The sequence below is a fragment of the Hetaerina americana genome, unplaced genomic scaffold (genome assembly GCF_022747635.1).
Source record: "Hetaerina americana unplaced genomic scaffold, ioHetAmer1.1.p SCAF_23, whole genome shotgun sequence".
In the NCBI taxonomy this organism is placed as follows: domain Eukaryota; kingdom Metazoa; phylum Arthropoda; class Insecta; order Odonata; family Calopterygidae; genus Hetaerina; species Hetaerina americana.
In genome coordinates, this window is record NW_027286797.1 from 3,096,497 (window position 1) to 3,117,614 (window position 21,118).

General features: G+C 39.0%; 1 protein-coding gene across 1 annotated transcript in view; it reads left to right on the plus strand.

Annotated features, from left to right (window-relative positions):
• LOC139689434 (tensin-1-like) overlaps positions 1-21,118 on the plus strand; it is a 297,006-nt gene that overhangs the window by 88,786 nt on the left and 187,102 nt on the right. The window contains exon 3 of the mRNA XM_071586557.1: positions 1,773-1,853. Coding sequence (XP_071442658.1) covers positions 1,773-1,853 — 81 coding nt within the window. The remainder of the gene's footprint in view (positions 1-1,772; positions 1,854-21,118) is intronic.

A 21,118-nucleotide genomic window follows, 5' to 3' on the forward strand; every position in this document is an offset into this window, starting at 1 on the left:
TAGCGGGGATTACTGGAGTGATAAGTACAGAATAATATACACCGGCGGGGACGAGAGCCAACGAGGGGTTGCCATGGTATTAATTGAAGAGGTAGGAAGAATCGTAGTCAACATAGAACAGGTTACGGACAGAATACTATTAGTAGAGATAAAAGCAGAACCGACGAACTTGGTTATTATTCAGGTATACATGCTACCGGGCAACCACAAGGTAGAAGAGGTCGATAGGATATACGATCAGTTAGAGGACATGATCGCGTGTGTTCCTGCAGGGAAACATTTGATAGTGATGGGGGATTGGAATGCGAAGGTAGGCGAAGTAAGAGATGGTGATGAGGTTGGAGACTACGGTTTAGGCCCGAGGAATGACCGCGGGGAGAAATCAGTTGAGTTCTGCAGGAGACAGGGGTTAGTCATCACCAACACTTGGTTTAGACACCACAAATGACGCAGGTATACATGGAAAATGCCAGGTGACTCAGAAAGGTATCAGCTAGATTATATCCTGGTTAGACACAGGTTTAGGAACAGTGTGATAAATTCGCACAGCTTCCCGGGAGCGGATGCTGACTCTGACCACAATTTAGTTGTTATGAAATGTAGCGTCCGTTTCAAAAAGATAAGGCAGGGGTGGCGGACTAGGAAATGGAATGTAGAAGGGTCAAATGGATTGACAAGGAGGGAGTACCAGAAGGCTGTAGAGCAAACCACGAAGGACGGTAAAGAGCTATGCACTATCGAATAAAAATGGGAATGCATCAAGAAATGGATATAGCAGGCCGCAAAAGACATTATTCGGAACCGTTAACGGAAAAAGGGCCAGGAAATCGTGGATCATAGGTGAGATGATTGCAAAGATGGATGAGAGAGGAACATGAAAGAATGTAAACACAGAGTTAGGCAAAATGAAGTATAAAGAGCTAAATAATGAATTGAGACGGGCGAAAAATAAAGCAAAAGAAGCATTGTGGAAGACGAAGCGTGAGGATATGGAAAGTCTGCAGAGGAAGGGTGAAATTGGTACGCTGAACAGCGAAGTTAAATCTTTATCGGGAAGTAAGAAAGGAAGATCTAGAGAAAGATGGCTTAGGTCCAGGCATACTCAACGATGAGATAGGAAGGGCATTATGGGTGATGGTGCTAAATAAGGCAGTGGGGGTGGATAACATTCCATCGGAACTACTGAAATGTTTAGCCAAATGTGGGAGGGAGAGACTATACGGGCTGATTCGTAGTATCTATGAGGAAGGAATGTTTTGTAAGGAGTCACAAAATGTTTTATTTAGTAGCTGTGTCCATCTAAAAACCTACCTTAACGGGTATATTACCTAATAATAATAATATATGCCTGTCTACATGTATTTAAGTGTATGCACGTGTATGCGCGTTGGTATTGGGTATGGATTCACTTAAAAATTGAGGTAAATGATGATGGGACAAATGGAAGGAGGGATCATTTGATCTTCATTTTGCCCTAGTAATGACCTCCACCTAGCTATCTCCATTTACCAACATTTTTGTTGGCCAAATCACCATTTTAAAGTCGTGAATGAATACCGCGAAGAGAATGACTATTGTAGATCGAAGAAAGGAATTTGACTATCAACCTACTTTGCCCATTACAATGGCAAAAATAGCTGTGCACCTTTAATAATATATTATTTTAAAGTCGAAGCTTTGTTAAAATTTCATTAAAATCGTATTAGTATTGTATTTTGATTTCTGGAATGGCCTTAACTAAATTTTTACGTATTCTTCATTTGTCGTTGCAGTACATGGGATCATTTGCAGTTGCCGGAGTTGACCAAACAAGTAGAGCCGAATATATAAGAAACCAGTTGAAACAAATGAGAGTGAGTATATGCACACCCCTCCTTTTCCACATCCTTACTAGTTCAGCACTTGATCACTTTTCTATCACGATCCTAGAAATATAATGGCGTTAACCCATGCGGTGCCTGAATAATGGGAAAAATGCTGAATGCCCTACTCTATTTTTATTCAATTCTAATCCATCATTACAAATGTTAAATGAAATCAATAACGAGCTAAATGTAAAGTATGTACATAGTTTTTTCTGTTGACTATGGTTTTTCTCTCTACCATTGTAACTTCTACAACGACTGCGCTTCCTCTATTATTGCACCTCATTCAGCAGTTGGCATTACTACTTACTTCCAAAGAATTTGTGGAGCTCGCTGAAGTGGCTCGGGTATGAATTACCATTATTAAAACAAGAGAATAATGGCTTGAGCTCAATGAATTGCCGTAAACACTACTGCATCATGATTATGGTAATAATTTCTGAAATTATGGTAAATGTTTACAGTCAGTTATAAAGACTTATTTTTTAAACATTATGAAAATAAGCTTTCGATCGTGAAAAAATGTTTGCCTACAACTCCAAAGAACCTTGTGAAAATTCAAAAATATATATACTCTCGCATTCTGCTCTTCCCTAAAAAGATTTCTATGTACGATTATGGGAAACGCTTTTGCCACGACGTAGTTCCCACTCCAAGTAAGAATCCCTCCTTTCGCTAATCCAAGATACCATCACTATGCGTTCTTCTATGGCACTCTCTATTAAAACCACAAATGTTACCGGTTTTGGTGCATTCGACTGCCGACTAATATTTTAAGTAGGATTCAAATTTTAAAAATTCGTCCCAAATGAATGATTAAGTAGGTCCCACGCCTAAAATGTATAGCAATTTTTAAACCTGTTTTTTTGTCGTTTTTGTCGTTTTAACAATTTTGTCGTTAATTAGAAATAAGGGTTGTCAAAGTCTTAACGCTATCCGCCCAGTGTCCCTCTCGCGTTGATTTACATTTCAAACGAAAGACTACGTATATATTACTAATAATTTACTTTTTCAAGGAATCGTTTTTTCAGAATGCTTGTTCACAAATTAATTGTTTTCAGTTTGATGTGCCATACTAGATCCCCTCAGAGAACCGAGGCGGAGCTACGAAGGGGAAAGAAATGACCAGAGCAGGCCATTACATGTTCTCCTCAGGTGATATCAAAAAGAACAGGTGGCAATGCCTTCGGAGGAGAAGTTTTGTTAGCACTATTTCTGTTTTTAGGTTGGTTTTTAATCATTGCTATGAATGCTCTTCTTTGAAAACATATTCAAAACTTTTATTGAAACGTTAATTCGTATTGAAACTGAATGAACCTTATTAGAACTGTAGTATCATCACACCTCTCACGAAAATACAAGTTATTGAAAATTTATCAAATGTGCTCATAAACCAAAAGTAAATATGCAATCGAAGTCCTTACAATTACAAATTGACCCTCATCTTTGGGGGGTTGGTTAATGGAATTTCAATTTACGCCTCTCCAAGCCTCAAGATTTATTCATCGTCGTACACTTCCAGCCACCTTTGGAAGAGAATGCTATAGAATATATAGAATTTCTATTTTCGCCACTATTTTAAGCCCCAAAGTGTATTAATCGGCTTCATTTTCCAGCCGCATTATTCAGATGTTATTTCCGAATGAAAATCAATACGGAGATATAAACCATAATGGTTAGCACAATGTAGAGTGTTTCAAACGGAGGTCCCCGTCCTAATTGGTATGGCGTTTAAATATCTCGGTAAACCTTCAGTGAGAGGAATTGTCCCATACAAGAGAATAAAGGCATTCTATGGAAAAACTTTTAAATATACCTGCTCATATGCAAGTCCTGTTATCACCGAAGCATGCATCTAAAATATGCTATCTATTAGGCTTGTGAGAGAAATGTGGGAAATGGAAATGTAGTTAACTAGGGTAGTAGCTGGACCATTGAATCCAGTTCAAGGCCTTGTGAAAAAATTTAATTTTGAAAATAATTGTACATGTGTTTGCTTTCAATGATTTCTACCGGTTTGGGAAACGGGGAGGAAAGTAGAGAAGGGAGGGCATGGTACTCGCTCGAAGTATTCTGCAAGAATACGGCATCCATAATGATGCAGGAAAGTCAATGGTGATACGGTGGATTGCTGTCTCAGATTAACTTTGAGTGCTTCAAATATTTAACTAAAATGTTTCTCAATTTCCACAGGTGAGAAACAATCAGCTGTATGTTTTACTTTTAACCTACCGATTCTTCACACGCAACCATTGTAGTTACATGTACCACCTCGGGCTAGATTTTGTATTAGTAGACGATGACCGCCATTATCATCAAAAGACATTACTTTTTTACTGTATTTCTTTGAGTTTTGCGCTCAAACATACGCTGTAATCTTTCATCATTGATTCTTGCTCATCATCTATGTATCTTTACCTATTACTCTACGAGAGATTTACATGATATTATTCTACTTTTTCTATTGATTGTTAAAGGTTTCAGGTGCATATTTGGTCATAATATCTTCCGCTAAATGAAGCCTAGCCTCCTGGTAAGGACGTACGGAGTGTTAGGCCCGTATTGGCAGTTCGATCTAGTCCTCAAATTTACTGAAAGGATATATTTTGGGTGGGGATCACTTCGCGGAAAGGGAACCCTCGCTGGCGAACTTCGGTGATCAAACGTGCTGTGACTTTCGACACGACGACATGTGGTCCTTTTGATTGCCCAGGGTGTTCAATTACTGTGTAGGTACACTCTGATATTGTGCTTACACATTTTGGGTCAATATCGAGAAATTCGTGAAGGTAAATGCAAAAGGGTTAAATTAGTCCGCCCACTGTCCTCTCTGCCCTTCCCCCCGGAATCCTTTTATTCTCCTTCCGTGCCCACTCTCCCTCATTCTTCTCACCGTTCCCTCTCGGATGTTCATTGACTTGAATGCATTCCCTCGAACTGTTCGCATTGTTTGCAAGAGAAATGAATTTTTCTGCACGCAGAAAACACTATATACCTAATTTCTCTCTAAGGGTCTCTGAGTGATGTGTGGGGCATTTCTCGAGACGACCGGATTGGGCTTGATTAATTGTCATTTCCCTCCTTCTACTTGCTTGATCTATAGAGATGAAGGCCTATTCTACAGACTGCAGTGTTCGGCCAGCCATAGCGATATCAAGTAGATAGTCCAATATTTGGACTTATTGGTAGTATATTATGCCATACTAAGTTGGGCTATAGGGATAATAAGGGCTATATTAAAATGAAGACGTATAAGCAAATTTCCCTGGCGTAGTCGGCGTTTGGCTTCAGACGGATCTGAGTGGTCATGAGGTTTTACGAAAAGTTACGTTTGCCATTGTGTTCTGGATGAATGTGAGTTCTTAGAGTGACGGAGATTCATCCAAGGCTCTATGAAGCTCCTTTCTTGCGACCATGTCAGAAGCAGATTTGAATGTGATTTCAGGATTAACTATTAGCGATGAATATACTGCGCAGGTGATTTGGCAACACGGATGTCCGTTTGTTGAATACCAGTTATTTTCCATGCATATGATTTGTTTCATCTAATGCGTTGGAAAAGTTCTTTTTACACGCCATTGATTCGGGCAATTGCTCCTATCTCTCTGATCGCCTGCTTTATGGAGTGAAGGCATAACCCTTATTATTCAAACTGTGCCTGGCCTCCATAATCCAGATGCTACATATTAGTTTAAGCATGTGTTTGTTTATTTAGAAGTCTCTATATTTGTACATTTCGTTAATTAGGTTGTCTACAATTAATACTTTGTCGCTATTAAGTTTTTTTAAAGGCTTTTACTGCCAATTCCAGTGCTAAGCAGTCAATTCCATCTATTATGCTATTTTATTCGCCCTATGAAAATGTTAATATTTGTCGTTTCAATGGGTGTCTGATGTGTTATTCTTGAAAATGCTCTTACCGTCTCTGTAGTATAAGCACAACACTCATGTTATGCTTATACTACACAACACCCTATGTTGTTTCCTCATCGTTTATGCCACCATTTTAATTGTTTCGCATGGTTGCTTTTGAAAGGAGATGTCTGAGCGTGCAACTATTTTTTACCTCATCATAAAATTTGTTGGTCTCGTTCCGATCTCGTTCTTCTCCGACGTGCGATCGCCAGTCCGTCGTGCAACCACAACCTGTGGGAATAGGACCTACTCTAAGTACTTAACAAATATTTTATTTACATTTCCCTTCCTCCTAGTTTCTCAAATTTCATTTCTCCTTTTATAGCGCAATTGTCTACCTTTGGTTCTCGACCACGTGGGCGTTTTTTCCCTCTTCAAAAATGGTTCCAGCTCCTTTAGATTCTGAGGCTCATTTTGAATTTACTATTTTAATCTTCTCCTTTCTTATTGTCTTCTAAGGGTTTACTTTTAATGCTTTGCTATCCTATGCCCACTGCATTCCGATTCGCTGCCCTAGCTTTTGCATTTCCGTAGGCCAAATAAGTATTTGCAATACTTCAGCTGAGAAGCCACAATTCAACTTCGATCCATTATATTGGACAAACTTTCTAAATATCTTAGCCCTTATTTATGGAGGCTCGTCAATAACCACAATCATATATCTGTCACCCTAAAAGTAGTACATGGGTAGTGTGGGCCATTGTCTTGGATTTTTGAAAATACACCTTCACGTCCTTGTTTTCAAAATGTTTGCAACTGATAATTATCGCTTTCTAATGAAGTTTCATTGCAAAACAATTTATGTACATATAAACAGCACATCCAAAAAATGTACATTCATGCAAAATTATAGTGAAAGGCATACTGGCAGAATTAAGTGATTGTATAATTGAAAATACGTAAACCTAGTTATTGATGTAATATTATCGTAATCATATTTCATGTCAAAATCAATCGATATGTAATGCAATATTGACTTTTTTTAATATGTACCTGAATATCTTTAGACAACATATTAAAAATCATTTAATTCATATAAATAAATAACCGCTTGAATCCAGTAATATTTGGTTTAATTAATTTTGCATATTCTATTCGCAAGTTGTGCGCACTATCAGAAATTGTCGTCGTACCACTTGCAACAAAATAGGTCCTTAGAATGCCTCAGATAAAACATAACGTGCTAAATAAATACAAGTGTCGTAAAGGGCTTAAGCAAGCTATGATCAACAAATGCTGGATATGAATATCTCTTATGATATTAAAAGCTTTAGTTCTAATTATTATTGCTTTTGTAAAATTTAGGAAGGCTTTATAATATGCTTCTAACCCCTTCCCCAAAAAGCAAGTCCGTGGATTACTGTGACTACTAGCGCATAATATATTCCTTCCTTAAAGATAGCGTACACTTGTTTCGAATGAGGTAAAATTATTGCAAGCGTTTCCTTAAAGCTGAATAAACAGGAGCAATATGATGATTCAATTTTAAAGAGTCATCTAAATTTAATTCCAAAACACTAATTTTTTCTAACTCTCTCAATTCTAAAACAATTCCATATATTTTGTGTAATATTTGCCATAATAAATCACATATTTAGCATCTGAGCAAGGACAATAACCAAAACTATTGGCATTTATGGTATTTAGGCATTCATAGAAGTTTGTCGTATTACTAGCATATCACAATCAAAAATAAACCCTTTACGTTGCCTTTACATGGCTCGCTAACTAATGGCATTATTAATGTTTTATGAATTACACTCGCTTTCTTAGAAATATGACAGCTCGATGCACATAAAACAAAAAACCGAGTGTATTATTGGCCTATAATTCGACCGGGTATCATTGCAAAAATATATTTGTGCATTGAATTGAAAAAAATATTATTGGGATAATTTTGCAGGGTAAAAATTATTCGTCTAACCCGGAATTCGAACCCGGATCCAGATTCTTGTCACCTTTGCGGAATTTCCCCAAGTTATTGTGATCAATTCAATATTTGTTCCTTCTTGGGGACGTGATAGGCAAGTTGGACTACTGAGAGGATGGTCCCGGTTTGATTCCCGGGCAATGCCTCTCTGGGAACTTCTCAGATTAACACAAGCTTCGGTTACAGCTCCTAATGGGAAAACATGTTACCCTGAAGTGAGACTTTCACACATCAGGGTAATAAGGGGCCTAACGGCGCGCCGTTGGGCTTAGGGTGCCTCATTATCGAGCTCTACCCTCACCTATCAAAGCGATTGATCTTCGAGTTGATAACTGCGCTTTGTTTTGCATTGACATCACTCAATTGAAAAGTACAAATAGGAAAAGATCGTGATAACACTGATGTCATCGCATTGACTCAATAATTTTCCATGGTATTTAAAATCTAATGATTTTATTGAACGAAGTCATTCATCTTATTTATATCAGGGTAATTCATCTTCTCCTTTAAAAATCAATTATGCATTCCTAGAAGAAATGACACCACATTTACAATAAACAGTCCTATAAATAAACGGCCCATTTGAGCATCCTGAAAGAAAAATGGGCGTCACTGGGACGCCAGGTTGCCCTCCTCCCTCTCCATTCGCTCATTCAGCTGCTTAATTCAGTGGATGGCGCCGTGCTGCTCCAGCCTTCGCTGCAGCATTCTCACCCCATCCCCTCTCACGCCCCCCCTCCAACGCTAATTGATATCTGATGCGTACCCGCCTGTGGCTCTTGCTACGTGTCGCCTATTCCATTCAGAAGGCGCCTACTCTCACACTATCAGATTTGCAGCGTTGGGCAGCAGCTGTCCGGGCACCGCGAGAGCATAACATGTGCAAGAGATATTGCTCGAGAGTGAACCGTGGACGAAATTATTTTTCCAGTGGAATTACTGAATTAAAAAATTTGCATTTAGAAATATAAATCTTGATTTTACCTAATGGAAGGGAAAATGCTCTATCGCGATATCCATAAAACATGAACACGCACACTCACAATAAATTCCCTACTCTACGAAAATATTATCTGAATAACTGAAAAAGCATTCCCAATGCCTTAATTGATTAAATTTGAAAGACTCACTGACCGAGACATATAATGCTCAGAATCACACCTCAATGGGCATCTACGCAAAGCCTTACAACTTCCCAGATGGGTTAAGGCAGGTCGGGCCACCAAGCATAAATAGTGAGAAATAGAAGTATGCAGAGTCTCTGTGTCTACAAGCTGATGCCCCCCCAAAAACAGTAGAATAAACCTTCGCATTTTGTGGTTTTTTATGCTTATCCATGTCATCATGCCCTGTCTAACCGCGTACCCTGTAATTCTCTTGTGTCGAATCATATAACGTTCGTTTTTTCTTGTTCATTTGTATAATATAGTTCACATTAGTTTTTGGTTTTAATTATTTTTCCTGTATCTTCTACAAATGTGTCTCCGCAGGGCATCTTGAGTGCAATTTTTTTTGTTGTCTTATTCCTCTTCGGACTACTCGCGTTCCGAAAGTAATACAATTAAATTTACCGCGCTGCTCTTATTAGTTGGAATGGAATCAAACTACGAGTACTAGGAGTAGGTGGAGGGGAGGCTAAGCTTTGCCGCAAAACTGATCTCAGTGCTCTTTAAGCTGTGGAAGTGGCATGACGTCAGTTATTGAAAACCTCTGCGCGCTGACCTTGTCACGAAATAAATGGAAACGAGTGGCACACCGACCAGTCCCCCTAGCCCAAAAAGGTAGGAGTGAGCAATTCAAAAATGAAAACAATGCTCATTGTCTTTTTTGACAGCAGAGGAGTGCTCCATAAGGAGTTTGTTCCTCATTGATAGACAACAGATAACTACGTGGATGTGCTGGAAAGACTCCGAAAAAGGGTCAACGGGACGAGAAAAGACATCTCCGCTACCTGGCAACTCCATCACGACAACGCGCCTTGCCACAACGCGCTACGAGTGCGCGAGTTCCTGGCCAAACACCAGGTAACAACGCTGCCCCCCCCTTATAGAACTGACGTCATCCCAGGAGGCTACTTTTTGCTCTCTCGGATTAAGGCAGCCCTGAAAGGAACCAGTTTTTCGTCCATAGAAGAGATCCAATGTGCCGTGACGAAGACCTAGCGAGAAAACCCCGAAGACGCCTTCCAGGGCGCGTTCCAGTCATGGTAGAGTCGCTGGGAAAAATGTGTAGGGGCCTATGAATAGTGCTTTGAATAATTGTGTTTGTGCAAATATTTTCAATATATAACTTTAAAAAATAATCGTATTACTTTCGGAACCCTCCCTGTATTTAGAAAATGTTATTAAAATATTTCCATTTTTGCTCTATTATGCTTCTTCCATAGATTTGTTTTTTTAAGGTCCCCTTTCCTTTGACGAGCGCTATCTTTACAAATTTCGAAGAACTTAGTTCTTGCTAAAATCATTCTTTTCATGCAATAGTTTAGCGTCTAAAAATGACTCTCCCTCTTTTGATTAGTAGTTCCATTACTGCGCAAGCACATCTCAAAATTGTATTAATGAAAAACACAAAACGAAATACTCGGGTAAGACCAAATTTCATTGATTGAAATCGTGAACTCAAACAAGTTACATCCCAATATCCTTCATACAGAATCCGATTGAAATTAGTCTTTTACCAAACTTTTCTTCCCTTCCTTTTATGATGTCAAACGAATATAGGGAGACGCAGTGCGTAAGCAATGTATTGTCACTATTTTGGCTCCTAGAGGCGGCTCCGCTCCTATTCCAGTGGTGCTAAGAAGATTTTCCTTGAATTAGGCTTTCTGATGAATGTATACTATATTTAATGAATGATTGATTACAAACAGCTATTTCTGTGTTTATTTATAGTTCCTTGCATAGGGGCAGAGGGATTTCTTCTTGTTATCAGAGTGATTTCAAATGTTTATACGGTATGTTTCAACTACGGATAATTTGTTTTGTCTCCATATTTTAACGATTCACTCGAGAAAACACGACAAGAACTCGAAGTTTCTCACGAGTCGTCCCACAGTCTATGACGCCGCTAATTTTTTTTAACGTCGTACTCTACAGGTGGCTATTTCGCTCCATGAGACCCTGCCGAACGACATTTTGCTTGATGTTTATAGAAATTCCCAGGTGCCAAAAACTCGAACCCACATAGCCTCCTTGGCTAAGGTGGGACTCAAAGCCAGTTTTATGGGTTTGCAGGCAAACAAGTTCCCAAGCAGCCTGACCAGGACAGCATTTCCTCTTCTGTCGTCATTTTATTTTACACTGATCAGCATTTGAGGCTTCGCTTTTTTGGTTGAGTTATAAGTTTGGAAAGGCATTCGTGTAATTTTAAATAAAGCTTTCTTAAGTTTATACCAAAACGTGAGATAAATCTGATATTCTGTACTAGTTGAGTGGCAAAAAAGATAAATATCTAGTAATTTAGTGGGATTGACTGGTGTCTACTATTTCCTGACGTAGGTAGATACCGATACATTCCCTACCATTAAGCAAAATCAACTATTTTTCCACTCGAGTGACCATTTCCGTAGAAATAACTTCCGATCGTGACAAAAGAGTATAGGTGTGTATTTATAATTGATGTTTTCAAAATAAAACTATAGAAATCATCTTCAGTGAGCGAGCCCATTATGTGATTTTGGTGTAAAGATAACAAATAGGATTAATAGGTCATTCTGATACTCAAAGGAAATGAAATCGGCACCTTTTTAATTTTTTCTTGAAATTTTTAGGAAAGCTAAATATATTTACTTACTCTTCTGAAAGCTTTTAAATGGGACCGGACAAAAAAAAGAGCATGAAATTCGATATTTTTTTCTGCACACTCATGTTTAACTTCGTGGAAAAGAAATGGATACTGGATGCGACAAACTTATTACTACTCCACTTAGATTTAATATTTCCTAGCCATGGTTTTAACGATTACGTCAATAAAGGCCTTCCATTTCCTTTCCCATATTAATTGACCTTGGCTTGCAGTTGCTCTTTTCTAAGCTTCCTTTTGAACGTTACGTTTGGTGAATGAGATTTCCAACTCTAATACTATCTTCCACAGCCTTTACTTATTAATCAAACAGGAGCTTCATTTCCCCCCCTTCTGTCGATTTGAAATTAATACTTTGCAAAGAGTTCTCGGTAGATTTTGCAATGCTGTAAGTTTCCAGTCTTATTTTCCATAAACCAATAAATGCCATCTTCTGCTTGGTTTCTTAATTTTTTGGCCATAAAGGTTCCTCGCACTACAAGCTATCACTTTTAACTCTGTATTATGTTCTGTTTTGACTTTTTACAACTTATTTAGTATTAAATTTGGCCACTGTAGATGTCTCCCATTTGAGAGGTTTTAATATCCATGATTTCCTTGTTTCCAAAAATCTTCTAAATTACAAAGTTGGCTGTTCGTTACTTTCTTAGACTTGGTCGTATATTCGTATGGTCACCTATGATCGCCTCAGCAAGTAATTTTCGTTCTGATTTTCCTGCTTACAAGGAAGTGAAGAGATTCAACCAACTCATTAGGCCATTGGTTTGCGGTGTTCGTGGTATCTGTTGTATGAAGATTACGTTGTTACCAAGTCATTCATCTTCAGTCATCCATCGGAATTCGGAAGCGTTTTAAGAGGGTTGGTAGTAGTTAAGTGACTTAGAGTGCTGGGCTACTGACCGGAGGTTCCGGGCTCGATTCCGGGTGATGCGTGACGGTAGCCTCATTTTCACTCAAGCCGAATAATATTTCGGGAATCAGATCTTATTAGGAAACCACTGGTGGTGCAGGAAAAGAAAATAGCCCTTCTATCCATGCTCCGTAAAGAGCTTAGTATTGGTCGAACTCTAACCTCACCAATCAAACCAACCTATTACCGTATAGTATACATAGATTTATAATAAAATATGGATATAGATTACTGTAGAGGGTATAAAGATTCTATATTCGATTCTTGCTGGCGATTAGAAATCATGGGATAATACGATTGTTTAATCAGAGAATATTTAAAACAATAATGCGTAAGGAGGCTTTATAATGGACATTAAATAATGTAAGGAGTAGTTAACATGAATACTAGGATGTAAAAGAAATGTTGTTGGACAAGAATTCTTGGCGAATTATTATTTGATTATGTACGAGTATATAATTAATGAGTGTCTTTAGTGCTTTAATTGCTAGTCTCTTAAAATGTAGAAATAATAAGTTTTGCAGAGAAACATAAGATAACCAGGTGGGACTGTTCAAGATTATTTTTCCGAAGCTTGAATTGTAGCTGCTTGTTTTTACTCGTCTCTTTCCTTGTTATATGGTAATTTAATTAAAGCCCTAAAAAATTATCCAAAAACCTTTTATTTCTGTCACCTTATGGTAATACTTAATTTATAAAATCTTAGTATCGCTGACTTTGGTGTTTCGGCTCCTATGAACAATTTTTTGAAAGCTAAGACATAACGGGATCCTGTGAAGAACGAGCACTCGGGCCAGTATTGCTGTCTTGACAGAATTAAATTCGAGTAATACATAAATAAAATACTAAAACTGGCATCAGGTTTACTAACATTATTATTCTTGACTTCGTTTACAAGGCTTAATTGTGAGTCCCATTAATTAATATGCCTTCTGCGTTTACCTTTTACCGTATAATCCTCTACAGAAGCATAATGTATTGGGTGAAAGTTCATGTAAATTTTTAATTGGAATCTAAAACTTTGGTGATGGTTACATAGCATTTTATTTACTATTGTTTGGCATTTTTGAACCTATTTCTACTGTTTTGATCAGAAATTTTTCATCGGAAATTTATTTTAATAGCTTGATAGCCAGTCTATTTCCCTCAGTTTGTCTTTAGCCCGGAATTCCAATAAAATATATAGCTAGTATTTTTTCTTCGGCGACATCGTTAAACCCGTGCGATTTTTATTTTACCATAGGCTTAGCCATGTACTATATGTCATCTTTGTGCCACTATCCGCCATTATCCCTGGTTTGCTTGTGATACTATTACACTTTCTGTTCGTTCAAAATTTTTTAAAACAATTTTACATATTTAAACAACAATTAAACATAATTTACGATGAATTTAAATATTTTTTCACCGCTTGTCAAATGCTGGAAGTTTTTTTGCGGACGAGTGTACTCAATGCGAACCAATACTTCTCCTTGTCATCTTCATTCAAACACTCCCTTGCTATCGCTAAAATGAAGTCACATCCCTAGGCTATCCCTATGCTCTTGGTTGGTTTGACACAGTTCATTGGCACACTACGCTTCATATTGATCCTCTCGAGCCTTTAATGGGATAAATATGACGAGTGTTACAGGTGTCATCCATCCTCGTGGGTGAGTGTGCCATATTCGTTACAGGTGTCATGCGATGGGATGTTTTCTAGCGGTGTGGACCGCAGAGCAGTGTGATGAGTTCGCGTGGTAGATCTGCGGAAATCGACCACGATACTGAGAGAGCAGCTCGAGGGGAAGGCACGCGTTCGCCGGCTTCCTCTCCACCCTTCCGCCCCCTCTCCACGTTATCGACCGAAAAAAACACTCCCGCCTCCGCCCCTCCGTTCAACAAACAATGCCACGCAGATGTTTCCCCAGCAAAACACTCTCCAAGGAAAAAATATTTCCCTAATGTCTCACGAAATGTAAAAAGTAAGGCGTAGCTCGTTTTCCTTCCATTTCTAATGACTTTTTTTTTCCTGCTGAGGCCGATCCTGCGCTCCGAACTGATTGCCGCCGGCTTTGCGAGATGCCCTCGATATCCAAACATTATTAGATTTTATGCAGACACCAGAGAGAGAAGAGAACGATCCATTTCACTTTGGTACTGGGGCTGTACACACCTCAAGTACGCATTTGTTGATAATGAGCAATAGTGTTTGTAGAGCAATCCCATCGCCCGGAACTGCAGGCAAGACGGACTTGTATTTTCCATCCTTCGTGAACATTTTACGACGCATTTACCTTTCTGAACTATAGCTCCAAAATATTTTTCTCTTTCCCGTTGTTTCATTAATATCTAGGATGCTGCAAAACCCAAATACTGAGAGGTTCTTTTGTAAAAATATATTTTGGCCAATGAATAAAACAAAAAACCTCTGGAAAGTGCAGCGCTTAAAACCCTATGACAAGTATTTTTTGAATTAAGTTTTCAGAGCATGTGGTGATAATTAAAACGGTGCCGTGGGACATGGAGAAAGTGAGTGGAAGCGGATGAGTACAGTACCTGATGTACATACTTGATTTTTCTCGCTGTGGGCTCCTAATCGATACCGACAGCGGGTGTGCTGCGGTAAATTTTCTCGTCAAATTTTTCATGAATAATTTATCAAAGCTCTTAGAACTTGAGTGCACATGTGCCTGCAAGTATTGTATAATTTTGTCTCATTTATGAACCCATGTTAATTATAGGCGAAACGAAGTCGGTGATTGGTTTTCTCCGCACGAGGGTATCGACCGTCGTCGGTCTCAAAATAAAGACCATCTTCTACTGAGGAGGCCGGAGTCTGGCGTGTTGATGGTCCACGAAAAATAAGATTGAAAGTGTAAAAAAAATTAATATTGTTATGTGTGTGTGTATATATATTATTATTATTTAGTAATCTACCGGTTAAGGTAGGTTTTTTGGATGGACATAATTACCAATTAAATAATTTGTGACCCCTAGCAAAACAAAACATCCTACTTTACATCAGGTCCCTCTTCAGCTCTGAGTACTTTCTTCCTCCCTTCATCCCGTCCAACATCCCTATCCTGTCCCTTCCCTTTCCCCGTTTGCCTAACATTCTCCCCTCAATCACAGTCTTCAACATCCCGCTGCCGGTCAATACCCCCTTCAGCCACTTTTCCTGCCTCCATAGGTTTGCTCCCAAAAAAACCCTCTCTTCGCCCACCATACCAAGTACTTCCTCACTTGTTTTCTTCTCTGTCCATTTCACCTTCTCCATTCTTCTCCACACCCACATTTCAAAAGCCTCCAGTCTACGCCTATCCTTCTGCTTCAATGACCACGTTTCCGCGCCGTACATAGCTACGCTCCATATCAAAGTTTTTACGAGTCTCTTCTTAACATCCTTACTCAAATCCCTCATCCTTGTGAAAGCCTCTTTGCCTAGCGCAATTCTTCTCCTTACATCCCTACTACTTTGACCGTGTTGGTCCAAAACACTACCGAGATACGTAAACTGTTCTACCTGCTCTAGTTTTTGCCCTCCTATTCTAATGTTAAGCTTAGCCTTTTTCTTCCTAGAAAATCGCATAACCTTTGTTTTATTAATATTGATTCTCATCCCATACCTGACGCACTGAATTTATTCACTAAGCAATGCTTGCAGCCCCTTGGCTGACTGACAAACTAAAGCTTGGTCATTAGCAAACCTAACTGATTTTACGAATTCCCCGCCCACTTTCATTCCTACCTCCAGGTCTTCCCATGCCTCTTTAATCATTTCCTCTGCATACAGGTTGAACAGCAACGGTGATAATGGGCAATCCTGCCTTAGACCTCTTCCTAACACTGCCCATCCGGACTCCCCGTTCCCCACCCGCACCTGAGCAGTCAGAGACATGTACAGGTTGCGGATTAGCCTCCTATCCCTCCAATCTATTCCTATTTTCTGCAATATACTCATTATTTTTTCCCAATTCACTCTATCAAACGCTTTTTCGAAATCTGCGAAACAGGCAAATACCTCCTGGTTGTGTTCTATATTCCTCTCGATTAATAATCTCATTACTGCAATGGCATCACGCGTACCTCTCCCCTTCCTAAACCCAAACTGATCATCCCCTGAGTAATTATTTGCCCTACTCTCTATCCTTTTGTTTATGATCCTGAGAACAACTTTAGCTGCGTGGGATATCAAACTTATTGTCCTGTAGTCCTCACATGATGTAGCCTTTACCTTTTTCGGAATAGGAACTAAAACTGCTCTCACAAAGCCTTCCGGCCAGATTCCTTCCTCATAAATAGTACGGATCAGCCCATATAGGCTATTCCTCCCACATTTCCCTAAGCATTTTAAAAGTTCCGCGGGACTGTTATCCTCCCCCACGGCGTTATTTAGTTTCATCTCCCTTAATGCCCTTTCTATCTCATTATCAGGTATGCCTGGACCTAAGCTATATTCCTCTACGTCATGTTCCTTTTCTATGTCTAACTTTGTTGGTCTGTGTGTGTGTGTGTATATATATATATATATATATATATATATATATATATATATATATATATATATATATATATGTATATATATATATATATATACATTTTTGCATACTTTTAACCTATTTATGTTTCTATATACATGGTTTTCCAGGGGTATAGCTTTAGACTACTGATCGGAGGGCCCGGGTTCGAATCCCGGGCAAGCCTCTCTGGGCACCAGCAGCTCAACCTTAGCCATGTTATTTTTCGGGTACCAGATCTTCCTAGGAATATGTGCGTGTGTGTGTTGTGTATATTGGTCAGTTAGTACCATTTAATTAAAATAAATAAATAAATCAAAGAGATTAGCCGAAATAAAAACAACTCACTTCAATATTTCGGTGGTCCCAGTCACCTTGATCAGGGTGCAAGGAGCGACTCATCGTAGTCTATGTCAGCTGAATTAGTGTCACAAACACTGACGCCTTACTCTTTTTAATATGATATCATCAAAAGCTTGATATTCTAAATTAGGTAACTTTCAAATGAACCATCTGGTGAAGAATTAGGCCTCCATTTCTACATGCTTTTACTATTTATTTGTTGTTCTGCAGCATAAAATGACCAAAGAAAACCAAGGACCCATTGGAGTAACTCCAACTACGGTTTCCTCTCATTCACGCTCTCAAATATCGCACATCTTCGTTATCCATTCAAAAGGGAGTCATTGGCTTTAAGGGTTGTACGTTTCTCACGGGTGTTACCAATATGAGATGTGACTTTCATTTAACCATTGTAAGTGAATTTGTGCATCGAAGACTTCAATCTTCATTATGGCTAAATAAATATATATCGATATTCCGTTGCAAACATTTTATCTACAGTAATTCAAAATGAGGAGCCGTAGTCGATGTAGGGTAACACAATGGCTAAGAACACGGATTCATGTGAGAGCGTCCCTCGCATCTTTGGAAAAGGAAAATGCTCAACGCTACTCGAAGGACTTCAAAATTTTCACAAAAGGCATGACAATCCATGTTTTTCAGGTCCATATTTTTATTGGATGCAACCAACTTGCACGATGAGCGAATAATACATGCACGTAAATACCTGAAGTTCGCTCGTTACTTCAATTACACAGTCGACCTAGGTCATCTTCTAATGCTCGGCCATTCTCTTTCTTGGAAAGTTAGTTCTTTGTCATTATACCCGTTTTTTTATCTTATCCCATCTTTCCCTTGACAGACGAATTTTTTTCGTTCTAAGTTATGCTTCTAACATTGTAGTTCATTTTTCTCTGGCTATAAAGAGTTTTCACAATCTCAAAGGCCGTTTTTCTTGCGATCTCTCTAGCTATAAAATATTGTAACTAATATGTATCAAAGATGCGAATGGAAGACACGGCTAATGATCCTGACAAGGCTCAATGGGGCAAATTACGAGTGGAAAGAATAAGTGTTATGTTAAGTGAAGGAGTGCAATTTTATTTATTTTCACAAATAAATTCATCGCATATTTTGCCTTAAGGAATAGACTCTCTCTTTACTTATGTATTTATTCTCATGTGCTTTATTTTCAAATCCTATATATATATATATATATATATATATATATATATATATATATATATATATATATACGTAATTCCCTGCATTTGCGGGTGCATTTAGGCCTACTCTATCCTTCGCTAAACTACAATGCCCCGAATCGGAATGGACCAATAACTGCCTCCTAGTTCAAATTTATCGCTCATATTTATCGAGATTGTGGATCTTCTCCTTTCACTGCCTCTTCCAAGTGCGCGAGCGTGATATGCATGCAGCATTTGCCATTGCTCAATGCTAGTGAAGCAGTGCCCTCTTAAAAACATCGTCCAGGTGTCCGAATAATTGCACCGTTCATTTTAAGAACCCACGGAACCGTTCGCTCCTCGTTTTGCGTGCAAGTTTTTTAACGTGGCGGTACCACAAAATAATGCCAAATGAATGTCATTCTTATTTGAGATCGATTCCGAGTGGTCCACAGAGCGAAAGCCCGTATTCTCCACTCCCCTTTGCCGCACGCCTGCCAAACTGCCGCAGCCCACCCACTGAGGTAGCTTCCGCGTGGCTTGGAGGCTGGTGCCCCCACGGGACCGCGTTCGATCACGGGCGCAGGCAGTGGACTTCGAAGCACTAGTGGGACCTCCCGTTCTGGCGCGCGGGTTGTATCAGTGTCTTGTTGCGCACTTCGTGACTCTTTCATATCTCCCTTCGTGGCGGCTAGAGCCTGACGGAGCAAACTTCTAGACGGGCTGCAAATCACGAAAGTTATCCCTTAATGCAAAAGAATCTCTGTCGAAAGTAATGCTAAGAATTTCCTCTGACGAAAGTAAATAAACAAAGTTTGGTATTTGATGAACATCGCTTCGATCTTCCCGCACGATGAATTGCTGTAGGAAAGCATGACGTGAAGTGAGCTGAAATAAATAATGGTAAAATGGGAACTGAAACCGCAAACATAATCGATTACCCTCACCCTTGGAGAGCAATGGAAATCATTAGATTGCCATTGCTCTCCAAGGGTGCTCATTTCAGTTGGTTTCAAGATGCCACCGTACACGAATTGATTGTGTCAACCGGCCTTAAATATCTGAATAGTGACCTTTCATTCGCAGTACACATCTAAAAGTGAAAGAAGTCCCTTATTACACATGTCCATCCTATTGATTGAGTTGTTTCTTAAACGTGTAATCCATTACTTTTGTATTTATTTATTTGACCATTTGCAAACGCTGACAACGGTTGAACTTTCTACTATTCCTCAATTTACGTTCTTTGCTAGCATATAGCCTTTTCTTCTTTGTGGTGCAAAATCAGAAAAGTCGCAAATTTGCTGGGCAAGATGTAGATTAACATCTTGCCCAGAAAATCAAAATCAAGAGGGCGTGAGTCAGTGAGTGTTAAGTCACAATCTACTATTTTAATTAATGAGTAATGCAATAAATACATGGACGGCACAGGCAGGAAAAACACCAGATCTTTTTTCACAGCAATAGTGACACGTGACATTGTCTGCTGTGGCGATTGTGCATGGGAAAAGGATTCATTATTTCGTCATTGTTTTCGTCTGTTCCTGTCTCTTATGTCCTCTTAATGATCTTGATAACTGATTTAATGTTAGACTACAATTATTGTTTCTGAGATAAGATTAAATGCAAATTATTTGTACTTATATAGTGACTTAAGTCGTGTACATAATTTCCGTGCTTCTGGTGACTCCCAACCCATTCTACCCAGTAATGAGGTAACGTGTTTTTCGTTTCCAATGATTTTTCATGAAATGTTGAAGCTTTTCTTTGTATATTGCTAAATTTAGAAAAATGGTTTTCGGCCAATTTTGAGTTTCCGACGCACATTCAACTCTAGTACTAATAAATGTGAAAGAATACCTCTCCTAAACTTTTTCATTTGATAATTTCCCGACGCTGTTCCTTTGCCGAAGTCAAATTTCTTGAATTCAGCCGCACAGATGTCTCCACCATGTCCAACAAAAGTGCGCGATAATCTTATCTACCCCTCTGTAAACTCTGCGTGAAAGGGTGAATGAATATATTTTCCCAAAAGTGCATTTCAGCGCATATTTTTTAAATTTAGCCTCATCCTGACACCAAATGCTAATTCTGTTGAGATTGCCGGGCCTCACAGACCCCATTAATTTGTCTGCATTGATGAGTGACTGGGTTACAAGTGGGTAATCTGATGATGGTTGCTATTTTAGGATTAGTGTTGACATTCCGCCACACGTTTTCTGCATCCTATGCACGAGTACACCGGCAACATGTTCATGCATCCCCCTCTTTCATTGTAGTGACCATTTATACCCAGATGCCCCGGAAAGGCCCCATGACCACGCTTCACTGTCTAAACCATGTCGACCGTGGTGATCTGGCGGTAATATGAGGACATTTCTTCCAATCATATTCTCCCCTTCGTGTTGAGGCTTGAGATTAAAGCATAAATTAAACTTCAAGTTGCACGTCTTAACTGCTTGGTTTGAAATTATTTTATTTTTTGGATTTCCCCTCTGAGCGAAGCAATTTGTCTAGAAATAAATTTTCTTTCGGAGATAATGTTTTAGAGAGAAATGTTTTAGAGAGAAAAACCAAAGTGAATTTCAGGAAATGCGCTCATCGAAAGGAAATGCAAGTCCGCCGAGAAAAAGTCATGCTTTATCGTAGAGGATGTGGGAATATGT